This window comes from Neophocaena asiaeorientalis, unplaced genomic scaffold (assembly GCF_003031525.2).
Source record: "Neophocaena asiaeorientalis asiaeorientalis breed wild unplaced genomic scaffold, Neophocaena_asiaeorientalis_V1.1 scaffold423, whole genome shotgun sequence".
Taxonomy (NCBI): Eukaryota; Metazoa; Chordata; class Mammalia; order Artiodactyla; family Phocoenidae; genus Neophocaena; species Neophocaena asiaeorientalis.
This window is the reverse complement of record NW_020174133.1, coordinates 1,064,625-1,076,681: the sequence shown is the minus strand read 5'-3', so window position 1 is coordinate 1,076,681 and position 12,057 is coordinate 1,064,625. Positions and strand designations below refer to the sequence as shown.

General features: G+C 49.6%; 1 protein-coding gene across 1 annotated transcript in view; it reads left to right on the top strand.

Annotated features, from left to right (window-relative positions):
• MUC4 (mucin 4, cell surface associated) overlaps positions 1-11,771 on the top strand; it is a 45,842-nt gene extending 34,071 nt beyond the window's left edge. Inside the window, 11 exon segments of the mRNA XM_024754764.1 lie at positions 183-416; positions 1,519-1,656; positions 3,217-3,398; positions 4,952-5,111; positions 6,076-6,255; positions 6,613-6,686; positions 8,000-8,064; positions 8,150-8,382; positions 10,086-10,248; positions 11,235-11,424; positions 11,426-11,771. Coding sequence (XP_024610532.1) covers positions 183-416; positions 1,519-1,656; positions 3,217-3,398; positions 4,952-5,111; positions 6,076-6,255; positions 6,613-6,686; positions 8,000-8,064; positions 8,150-8,382; positions 10,086-10,248; positions 11,235-11,424; positions 11,426-11,464 — 1,658 coding nt within the window. The 3' untranslated portion in view covers positions 11,465-11,771.
• Positions 11,772-12,057: the final 286 nt, after the last annotated feature.

Below are 12,057 nucleotides of genomic sequence, written 5' to 3'. Positions count from 1 at the left end.
GTTGGGTGGCCCTCACTCACGAGAGCGGGGACTTCCAGACTCAGAAGCTGGAAGTCACTCTGTCCTTCCACATACCCCTCCCCCACCCAAACCATATAAATTAAGGGTAAGGGGTGGACACAGCAGAAATATAGCTGGAGTCCCACCCTGGTGCCACCACCATCGCACCTTGTGTGTTTTAGGGGAAATCAACGGAACAAGCCTTTTTGGCAAGAGGGACGACCATTTGCCTTCCAACTTCACCCCTGTCTTCTTGTCACAACTGTCGGGAAACAAATCTTTGAATGAAAATTTGACCTCCAAGTGTAATGGAGATACATACTGCATCTACGATGCCCTGGCCACAGGAAACAAAAGCCTTGGACTGTACACTGGGATGCTCTTTAGAACATACCAGCAGATGAACACCACCCTGAGTAAGTGGTATGAGGCCCAGGGAGGCATGTGCAGAGTTAGGGGGCAGATGAGGTGACCCCCTTCCATGACACTCCTTTAAGCTACACATTTTTAAAACTTAACAGATTCTTTTGCTCATGTTATTCCTCTGCTCAAACCGTCCCATGATCCCCCAGCCCTGTCCTTATGATAACCTTCAAAGCCCTATCCAATCTGGCCCCATTGCCTCTCCAAACTCTTCTCCTAGGACTTCCCACCTCACTCATTCCACTCCAGCCCCACTGGCTTCTTTGTGTTCTTCACACATGCCAGGCTCACACCTGACTCCGAGATACTGCACGTGCTATTCTCTTTGCCTGGAATGCCCTTCCCCCAGAGAGCCACAGGCTCGTCCCTCACCTCCTTGCAGTCTCTATTCAAATGTCACCTTCTCAGCAGTGCCTTTCTTGGCTAGCCTGCCTAAAATTTCACATTCACCCCCACTTCCTATTTGCCTTCCCTGCTTTATTTTTTCTCCTTAGTATCTATAACTATCTAACATATTTTCTAATTTTCATAGGTATCTTTTTTATTATTTGTTCATTGCTGCATCCTTACTACCTAGAACAGTTCCAGCCGTAAAGTAGATGCTCAATAAATATTTGTTATGACTGACTGACTGAATGAATGAATAAACAATTGTATGGAAATAGCAGGGCTCCAAAACACAGAGACCAGTGCAAAGGTTTTACTCCCTCTCCATTTCCTGACAAATGCAAAGCCCATCAGATGTTACCCTCATGGTTTACAGCCCTCTTCCAAAGGTAAAACTCCACAACGGTCTGAGCAATGCTGACCTCTGATTCACTTCATACCATGCCCAGAATAGCATTCTGATCAGGAAAGAACTTGAATCCTGTTTGAGGAGAAGATAAAAGAGAGAATAAAGATTTGGGTGTGTGGGCAATACAACCACAACCTTCTCTGCATGTGTCTGCGAGCAGGTACACAGAATTCCTTCTTCTGGAGGTAGGTCACAGCCCAGGCAATGCCTCACACGAGAGAGAGGACTGAAGAAACAGGAGGCCCAGAAGACAAGAGAGTATCTTGCCTCACATCTCGCATTCCTTCTTTGTGTCTCAGATCAGTACCCCCCGTCTATTGAGGGTCCTGATGTGATGGAAGCCTACATGGGACAGGCCAAGGTGGTTAATTACACCAGCAGCACTAAGGACGTCACATTCACTCTCAGAAACAACTACACTGACTTCAAGCTCTTTGGTAAGAATCCTTGGCTGGGGCTGTAGCAGATGAGGTCACAGTCAAGCTTCGGGTAATTTTGCATTATTATACCCTGTGCAACTTCATGTCACTTTTCCATTGGAATATCCAGGACCAACATTTCTTGGGAATAATCCCTGTAATTCAAATAGGTGCCCCCAGTGAATAGTAGTGATGGGCTTATGGAGATTTGGCTGGCTAGCTAGACTGCCTCTGGGCATGTACAACTGATTCAAAGACCATTTCATCTCAGTCTTATAATATGCAATCATCCTTATGCAATCAACAAATTATTAGAATAAACATAACAATTAACAAATACTAATTTAAAACATTTTCATATCTATTAAAAGAAGGATATCATATGGGACGAGATTTAAAGAAATGCAAATAACTTCATTTGGTACCTTTCTCACTATTTTTATGTTTGTCAACCATGTTTACTTCACTTTGCCTCTCTTTATCTGCTTTTCTGCGCTGGGACCAAGCAAAGCTCCATCTTTCCCTCCCAGTAATGGTGTGAAGACCTGGTTTCAGGCCTGTAACCATGATCTGGGTCAAGAGTCAAAGCCCAGGGAATTCCCTGGCAGTCCAGTCCTTAAGACTCAGCACTTTCACTGCGGTGGGCCCGGGCTCAATCCCCGGTTTGGGAACTAAGATCCCACAAACCACGAGGCATGGCAAAAAAAGAAAAAAAAAGAGTCAAAGCCCACAGGATGTAGCTTGCCTTCTGTTGCCAGCACTAATTAAGCTGGTGACTGTTCTTTGCTAAAACCAAAGCCCTTAGGGACCTTATTCTGAGCTCTGAGCACCTCTCTGACTCATTTTCTTTCTCTGTGCATAAGAAGGGACTGCTTTGGCTGTACCCTGCTGCTCCATATAGCATCCCTTCAGGTGCCAAATTAATAGTATCAGGAGATTTTCTCCTCCATGGGGCTCCTGTCCTGAAGAGTGTTGGCCTGGAAGTTATGCTCGTTTGTTCCCTCCTATCAGCTCTTCTCAATCTACTGTTTTAAGGAGACGTTCCTATTTTCTTGAAAAACATAAGACAGGTTGGATCAGAAGAGTCTTTATTGATAGGTAGCAGTGTTTCACTGTAGTCTGGTGTCTGAAGGTGGCTGGTCAAAAGTCCAGGCAATGAGAGCAGTGGGTGAGAAATCAGGGCGAGGGATGAGGATGCCATGAAGCTGAAGTCAGTTGGGCTTGCAGTGTAGCCTGGGGAAGTGTTGGGAGGATCCTGGCCTTTGTCCTCCATCCCCCCTGGATGTCCCATCCTGGTGCAGGCCTAGGCAGCGTTGCCTTTTGGGGTCTCTTCAGGGGGAGCAGCTGCCTCCCCCTCTGTGAGGTTCCACCCTATGATCACTGAGTTGGGCTGGTGCCACCTCCAGCTCGGAGCGTGATCAGGATTACTCCAGGAAACCAGCCTTGCTCAAGGAAATGCTGGAAAAAATTGGAGGGGTGTTCTGGGGGTGGGGGATGTCCAGCATCAGCTCTTGGGGTGGCGGAGAGCAGAGCAGTTGAGGCCTCCAGCTCTCAACAGTCTCGTCTTCCCTGGGGCAGAGAATGGGACATTGCTATGGACACCAAAGTTGCTGGGACCATTTACTCTGGAGATTCTAGCAAGAAGTGCCAAGGACAACTTGTCATCTGTACTCAAGCCAAGGACAGTGGTCTGTGCGTGCAAGGCAGAGAGCCAGTGTTTATACAACCAGACCAGCTGGGTGGGCAATTCCTCCCTGGAGGTGAGTGGTGAAGAGGGTTGGCGGTGGGGGGGTTTCCAAGTTGAGGGAAAGGAAGTGGGAACTGAAGGGATGTCGTCCTTCAGCTCCTCTGTGCTAATGTGTGTGATGGGAGGCGGGTGGAGCTGTGGTAGGTGAGTAGAGCAGACAACAATCTCGGGCCACGAACTTACAAGTGTAAGAAATAGAACTTTCTTTACTGCTTATAGCTCAACTGAATTTTTATCTCCCAGCTCCCATTTAGCCAGGCTGGCAGGAAACTTCCACCTCAGTCTTTCTTAGAGTTGCCCAGTGGTTGCCAGCTCCATGGTTCTGGAGTAAGACAGTGAAGTAAGACAGTAAGATGTGGGTAGGAAGGTGCCCATGTGGTCCCTGGGCCTGAGTCTACATGGATCACAGCTCCATACACCCTCCCTTCAGACATAGGGGAGTGTTCTGTGGCTTCTGTGCGTTGCTCAGATACAAGAAACCTTGTGGCTTAGGCAGAGTGGCTTAGGGTCCCATCTGCCTAGAAGCACTGCGTAGCCATTTCTCTGGGGCTTCATCTTCATGGTGTTGGGAAGAGAAGTACAGATCCCTCTGATCTTGGTCCCCCCAAAACCTTTTTTTTTCCCCCTTTTACTCTCTTCCTCCAACTAAAAGAAACATCTCTTTTGCAGTTTGAAGAAAATCCTTCTCCATTCAAGTTTCTAGCCAAGATACTTGGCCTAAGTCCATGAATCTGGCCCCATCTCTTTTTTTTTTTTTTTTTTTTTAACTTTTTGGGGGGAGTCAGAAAGGAAAGTGTTCGGCTGGCAATACCCCACTACCTCCTTCACCTCTTACACACACACACACACACCCTTCCCCCGAAGCATGAGCAGAGAATTCCTACTTGAAAGGGAGAGAGGTGGAGGAGTCCAGGAGGCAGAAAAGGAAAAAAATACAGAGTAGGGGGAAAAGGGATTAAAATCAATATATTATTTTAGATATCCCAAGATATCCAGTGTTAAAGGGTTCCATTTCGGGGAGCTTTCCAGCGTCATCTCAGTAGGCAAGATAGAAAAGAGAGATGAGGAACTTGATGAGGATCTGGACGATTCCCCTCCCTGTGCCCTTGTTCTGGTTGTCGCGAGCTCTCACTGTGCTCAGCAACGAGCCTCCTTCTTGGCTGGGAGTCAGCAAGGGAAGAGAGAGCAGGAAACTGCAGCTTACGTAGGATCCAGTTTTCCAGGGATAGTAGAATATTTATTTATTTAGCCCCTGTCTAGGAAGGGTTTCAGGCAGGGAGATTTGCTGTAAGAGGGAAGAGGCTGGGATCCCGGGGCAGAGGCCAGGCAGAGGGCTCAGGAAAAGGATGGCCCAGGGAGGCCACGTGGCCTGGAGGATGGTCTGCCTTTGACAGGGACGTGCAGGCCCAGGGCCTGTTCAAGAAGCTGCTCAGTTGGTACTGGCAGAATTAAGACAAGGACTCAGGGTCCATGGGTTCTCAGACCTGAGGGGTTGGTACAGCAACACCCTAGAAACCCTTAATGGTTCAGCCTCCTGGCCGCCCAGTGATCAGCACCCTATTCCAGGTGGCCGACTGCAAGTGTGACGGGAACACCACAGGCCGCTACTGCAACCGCTTCAAGGACCCCTGTGAAGAGCAGTGCTTCCCGAATGTGAAGTGCATTTCCGGGAAGGGCTGCGAGGCCTGCCCCCCGAACCTGACTGGGGATGGACGTCACTGTGCACGTGAGCTGGGGACAGGGCCTCGGCAGGAGGAGGTTTTGGGGACAGGTGACATCTCGAGGGCCTAAGACAACTGGGTGAACCATTTCTCCCCCCTTTCCATCAAGTCTTTAGAATGTTCAATACAGGTGGGTATGGTAAGGAGGTAATGTGGGTATGGCAGGGTGTGAGGCCGAAGGAGAAAAGATTGTACAGGCATGGAGGAGGGGCCAGAGCTGAGAAGCCCTGAGGCACTGTTGGGGGAAACCCCAGGCAAAAGACTGAAGATGGCCTGGAGAGGGGAGGGAACTTTTAGCAGCAGCCAGGGAGCCAGAAGTAAGCTGGGGTGGGGCCCTCAGGCTCCGGGGGTTTTCAGAGATGCAAGGCCCAGGGTCTCTGCATTTCCCTAGTCAGGACATTGTGTGAGGGGGGGATGGGAGGGCGGGGGTGCTGCCATGGGCATCTGGTGGCAGGGGTGCCTCATCTTCCCTTTGAGTCCTCCTTCCACCATCTGTTGCTTGACCTTTGAGCCATCAGAGTCATGAGGGCATCACGGTGAGGCCTCCACTAAGCCCCCTGAAGCGCCCCAGTGAAATCTAGAGACCACTGCATCTTCTGAGCAGAGACCAGAGAGGTAGAGCCACAGCCTTATAAAGGCAGAAAAGGGGATGGAAGTGAAGAAAACAGGTCGGTGGGCTTTCCTGAAAGAGAGTCCTTTCCTGATGGGAAGGGTCTGATAAACACTCCATTCCCTCAGCAGAATTGGGAGAACCCTTACCTGGCAGGGGAAGAAGGGTCGCCTGGCAAAGAAATGTCTGGAGAAGGAAGAAGGATAGTTTGGGGTTCAGAGTGGCCCACAAGCAGAATGCAGTTTAAGTGGGCTTTGCGGGAAAGAAATCAAGCCTGTCCTGGGAGCAGCTTTCCCTGGGCAGGGGGCTGCCCCTTGCTGCTGAGAGAGGTGTTGCTGACCTCTCTGCTCCCCTTGCAGCTCTGGAGAACCCCTTCCTCTGTCAGAACAAGTCCTGCCCTGAGAATTACTGCTACAACAACGGCCACTGTTACCTCTCCCAGGCTCTGGCCTGCCAGCCCGCCTGCACCTGCCCCCCAGCCTTCACCGACACCCACTGCTTCCTGGCTGGGAACAATTTCACTCCAACCGTCCGTCTAGGTACAACCAGATACTCCACCATCCCCACTTCTCTCTCCTTGGGAGACGATATGGGGATCTGGGGCCAGGCTAAGTCCCTCAAACTCACAGGACACAACTCCAAATTTCCCTCAGGTGGTGGTAAGTTGTAGGCTATGGGAGCGAGTGGGGGGCAGCTGTCACAGCATGAACCACGGGCCTGAGCAGTCTGCTGAGGAAAGACCGAAGGTGACCTCACAGCTCAGCAAGACAAGAGTCAGGGAAGCCTTGACCATAGTCCAACATGCATTTGTGTGAGGGTCAGCAGACTTGGCCACTTCTGCTGATCCTTCTGGTAAACCTGTGAGGTGATTATGAACCTCCTTCTCCCATCTCCAGGGCTTCCCTTAAGGATCATCCATCTCTCACTCATTGAAGACGAAGGTGCCTCCCAAGCAGATGTCAATGCCTCGGTCAGTGCTGCAGGCCAGCTCTGGGTGGGGGATGGGTCTTGGCAGGTTCAGGGTGGGGTCTTAGCCATGGCTTGTGCATTCTGCATCTCATAATCCGTCTAGATTCAACTGCCAGAGGAGGCTGGAGCCTCCTGCCCCAGGGAAGGCTGGGGGTGAGGAAAGCAGGAAGGCCTAGGACAGAGACCTCCAAGGGGGTTAGAATGACCAACTCGCAATGAATAGAGTCCAGGGTGGCCGAGTCAATGCAGGCTTTCCTTCCGAGTATCCCTCAAGACCTGCCCTTGGATATTATATGGAGGAAACACAAGAGGGCATTTCACCTCCAGGAAGCCTTCCCTGACTTCGCCGAGGAAACTGGGCCTCCCTCTTCGTGGCTCCCATGCCCTTGTCCATTCCCCAATCACAGGCAAAGTAGCACAGTAGTTGAGCTATTGAGGCTCTAGAATCCTACCCAGGTTCAAATCCTGACACTACCACTCACTAGAGCAGGTGTCATAATTAGACAAATTATTTGAACTCCCATCTGTAAAAATAAAAGTAATAACAGTACTTATGTCAATGGTTTGTGTCAAGGTTTAAATGATAATGTAGGTAAAGCACTCAGCACGGTGCCTAAAACACAATGTATTAAAAAAAATTACCCAAATTATTATTACTGCTGCTGCTGCTACTACTACAGCACTCCACACTCCGTACGGTAAAATCTGTTAACATTTGTCTACTGCCGCGGACTATGGGTCTTTGAGAATGGACTGTTCCTAAGTCACACTGACATCCCTCACACTTGACCATCCCCTAGGACTGGCTAAAGATAATCTCTGTTCAATATACACGTGGGGAGAGAATGAGTGGATAAATCGGGGATCAGAGGCAAGGTAGAGGTCCTTCATTTCAGATTCTCCCCTTGTGATAGGAAGTGGGGGTGAGGATATGTAAAGTCCTTCACTCACCAACAAACTTCTATTAAGCAGGGACCTGTGCAAGTCACCAGGCTAGGCTGGGGTGTGGGGATGCAGAAATGCATAAGAAACATTCTGGTGTCTTGGGTCCTCATCTTCAAAGAAGGAAACAGGGAGTTCCCTGGTGGCCTAGTGGTTAGGATTCCAGGCTTCCACTGCTGTGGCCCGGGTTCAATCCCTGGTCAGGGAACTGAGATCCCACAAGCTGTAGGGTGTGGCCAGAAAAAAATAAAAAAGGGAAGAAGGAAACAGAAAGGGATGAATATGTGCATTAAAGTGGGAAGGGTCTCCTCTCTGGATTGGTCCTAACCCTCACTTCCACCCTCCCACCCCAACTCCCATCCTCTGCCTTAGGTGGCCTATAGACTGAGGAACCTGGATGTGCGGGCCTTTCTCTGGAACAGACAAGTGGATCGAATGTAAGTGGGACTGTCCCCACCTGGTCGCTGGGTCCTCCCCCAAACTCCTCACCCCTTGGCCCCTCACTGTGCCCCTCCCATACAGTGGACCCCCAATAGCACCGGCCTCAGGAAGCTCCCTTCACCGCTGGAGCATCATCTCGGAGTTCCAGTACCGCCCTGGGGGCCCTGTCATCAACTTCCTGAATACCCAGCTGCTAGACGCAGTGGTGGAGGCGTTCTTAACTCCGTGGAGGAGGTGGAAGAGAAGTGCGGGGCCCAGGAACAACGTGACCTTCCACCCCATCTACAGGAGGGACGTGTACAGTGTTATGGCTCGTGAGTCACTGTCTTGGGGACAGTTACTGGGATAGCTGAGGGGGGAGGTAAGCAGAGGGAGCCTGTCACAGATCTGCAGCCCACACAAATCCATGGCTGAAATGTGTTCTACAGCAAGCCACAGACAAAAATTAAGTTAATTTAGTTTTTTTTGTTTGTAATTTTTGAGAGAAATTGTGAACATTTTACCCACCAGCCTTCTAAATTCAAGAACAGGCGCACAAAATACTGCTTGATGAATCCCCACGTGTACAGGTTCACAGAGCAATTACTCCAACTGCTGCTTTCCTGACCGTCACTGCTAACGGTTTTCTTTCCACAAAATTGTTAATGATTTGGTTAAAAGACCATTGTACTTTATAAACATAAACAAGGACATTCTTTTTGCCTTTGCCCTCCAGCTGGAGATATTCAGTTGAAGGCTGGAGACCTGGCCCAGGGGCAGATATATCCCATCCCTGAAAGAGTGTGACCCCATGCAAAAGCCATCCCCAATCTAGGCCTCCACACTCCCATCTGGAAAATGAGATGGGATTTCTGAGGTCCCTTTCAATTCTGACAGCCCCTAATTATCCCGGAACAGGAATGAAATATGTTGGCAAGCTTGCCAGGGAAGGAAAGGAATAGCCCACCGTATTTTGTGAGTCAGGCAGAGAACAGGGCAGTGAGTATGTCAAACCCAACAGAAGTTGCTGTGTTACTTGGGTCCAGGACCAAGCCAGAGCTCCTTTTAGAATCTAGGCTAAGCCTCCTCCGTCCCAGGGGCAACGATGTGAAATTCTCCAAACTACTATGCGTATGGGTGGTAGGGGGGTAGGCTTGGGGTTAAGAGGACACCCCAGACCTGATTGTGCCTTTTGTTAGAGAAAACAAACAAACGTCCTGCAATTTTTATTATACAAGTACAATGTGTTTATTGTAGAAACTTTAGGAAACACAAATTAACAAAAAGAAAAAAAAAATCACTTGTAATCCCTGTCCCCAAAGACAAATCCATTTTGCACCTATTTTTCTGAATTTTCTTTTATGCATAGGAACCTTCACACATATAAATTTGTTTACAATAAAGGGATCAAATCATGCCTAATGTTTGTTAACCTCCTCATTACTGAAATAATTGTGAACATATTATCTTGTATATTGTTTACACATTCCAATTTCATATATTAGTTTACAATATGTCTTAATATAGTGTGCTATAATAGATTTTAAAAAGAATGTTATACTAATAGTGACCATTTAATGAGGGCTTCCTGTGTCAGGCACTGTTATATTATCTGTTATATTATATTATCTGCATATATTATCTCATTTAAAATTTACAGCAAGGTAGTTTCCTTTTAAAAATAAGGAAACTGAGGCTGAAAGAGTTAAGAAATTTCCCCTAAACCACACAACCAGTTAGTAGTAGAGTTTGAATTTCAACTCAGGTCTGGCTGATTTCAAAGCATATGCTCTTAATCAATGCATTTTTCATACCGTGGTGCTTATCAGTTGCACAATATTTAACAAAACCACTCCTGTTGAACATTATTGCTCTTATTAACCATGCTGCTCTGGTCTTCCATGAACATATGTAGTTTTCATGTGTGTTTCCAATTATTTCTCAGGATAAATGCCTGAAAATGGAATTCTTGATCCAAAAGGTATAGATCTGGTGTTAATCGGTTGCTTTCTATATTCACTTTTATCCTACCTGACAGTGAATGTGAGCACGCTGGAAACTTACTTCCAATGCAGCGGATACAAGGGCTACCATCTGGTCTTCCACCCCCAGAGCGGCTTCACCTGCGTGTCCCCCTGCAGTGAGGGCTACTGTGAGCACGGAGGCCAGTGCCAGCACCTGCCCGATGGGCCCCGCTGCAGGTGGGCGGGGCTGGGGGCAGGAGGCGGAGGGCAGTGCTGGGAATCCAAGCTGCAAGGGGTCCGGAAATGCCATGGTACCTCGTGGTGTCTGAAAATTTAGGATGGCTCCGTTTGTAATTAAGAGAAAGGGGATCAGAGGGAAAAGGGACAATGGAAAAGAAGATGTGTGCATGCCTAAACTGTGCGGATGAAAAAGTTGCTATATTACCTATGCAACTCAAACCGGCTACTGGGTAGATATTATGACCACTTTAAAGATGAGAAAACTGCAGCTTAGAGACGATAAGGAATCTGCCTAAGGTACCCAGCAAGTTAAGTAACAGGATCGGGGTTCCAAAGCCAGACTCTCCCACCTGATTTTGCTTCTTGGGTGGACAGCCTGCTGCCTCATTGTGGAAAAGGAGCCCATTGTCTTGTGTCTAGGCCCGGCCCTGCCCCTCCTTAAGAGTAACAGGGGAGGCCCTCTCAAACTGGCGCCCTCTGTCCCACCGGTTCATCAGCAGTCTGAGGGGCTCCTGTGAGGGGAGTGCACTAGGTCGCAGGCCTGCCATAGAGAGGGGCAGCGCCACCTGGGCCCTCTTGTCACACCAGTGCCCTCCGTCTACGCTTGTTCCCACTGCAGTTGCAGACGGGCCCAGCCCTCTCCGCTCCTGAGTCCAAGGAGGGGGCGGGTGGAGCCTAGCACCGGACCCCAGCTCTCCGGGGGTAGGCAGGGTTTGTGACTGCGCATGCTCACCTGCGGCCAGCCCCGCCCCCTCCCCGAAGTCCCTGTGGAGGCGACCTTAGATGAATTTACCACCCCCTCCCCCATCCCCCGCCCTCCTCGGTAGCCCGGTGGCCTCCCCTCAGCTCCAAGTCAGGGCTGACTCCGCCCCTTCCCTAGAGGGGAGCCGAGCCTATCGTGGAAAACCTCCTCTGGCCCGACAGAGAGGAGGGGTGGGGAGGCCGAGCCACCTGCTGACCGTGTCCCCTCTCTCTGTCCCCAGCTGTGAGCCCTTCTCCATCTACACGCCCTGGGGCAAGCGCTGTGAGCACCTGAGTTTGAAACTCGACGCCTTCTTCGGGATCCTTTTTGGGGCCCTGGGCGCCCTCCTGCTGCTGGGGGTCGTGCTGTTTGTGTTCCTGCGCTTCCGGGACTGCTGCGGGAGCCGTTTCTCCTACCCGCTGGGCTCGGAAAGCTGAGGCTTTGCCCCGAACGGACTGCGATGGCCTATGATACCTCAGGAGCTACCCCAGCCTCACCTGCACACACTCCCAGGCGTCGTGGTTTAGGGAGCCTGGAAAAAGTAAGGTGACTGATGCGGATTCAGGATTCTTTAAGAAGAATGAATAATGGGAATGAATAATAAAGACCACACCTTGTCAGAACAGGAGACACACAGGCTGAAAGGAAGAGGCCATAAAGGCCTACTATATAAATAGATGGATTCTCACACAGACATACCCACACAGAGGACACTGACCTACAGAAACACTACGTGCACACACCAGAGTTGATGGGGTGATGGCTTTAAATTAAAAACCAAAATACATTTGCACACAAAAGTCTCCAGTTTACTTCTAATTAAAGTTTATTTAAATAAAATCCCTCTGACTTTTTGTGTTCCCAAAGCCATGGATTTCATTCATGATTTTCCTCTGGTGGCTAAAGGGCCTGATACAGAGGGTGGAGGGAGCAGAGGTCGGTTGGACCCAGTCCTGCTTCAGCCCTCAGTTACTCTATGTTGGGAAGCTCGGTCATTCCAGCCCAGACTTGGATCTTTGCTTCAGTCTCTACATCCCCTTCTTCCCCTCCCCCCAACACAAGCC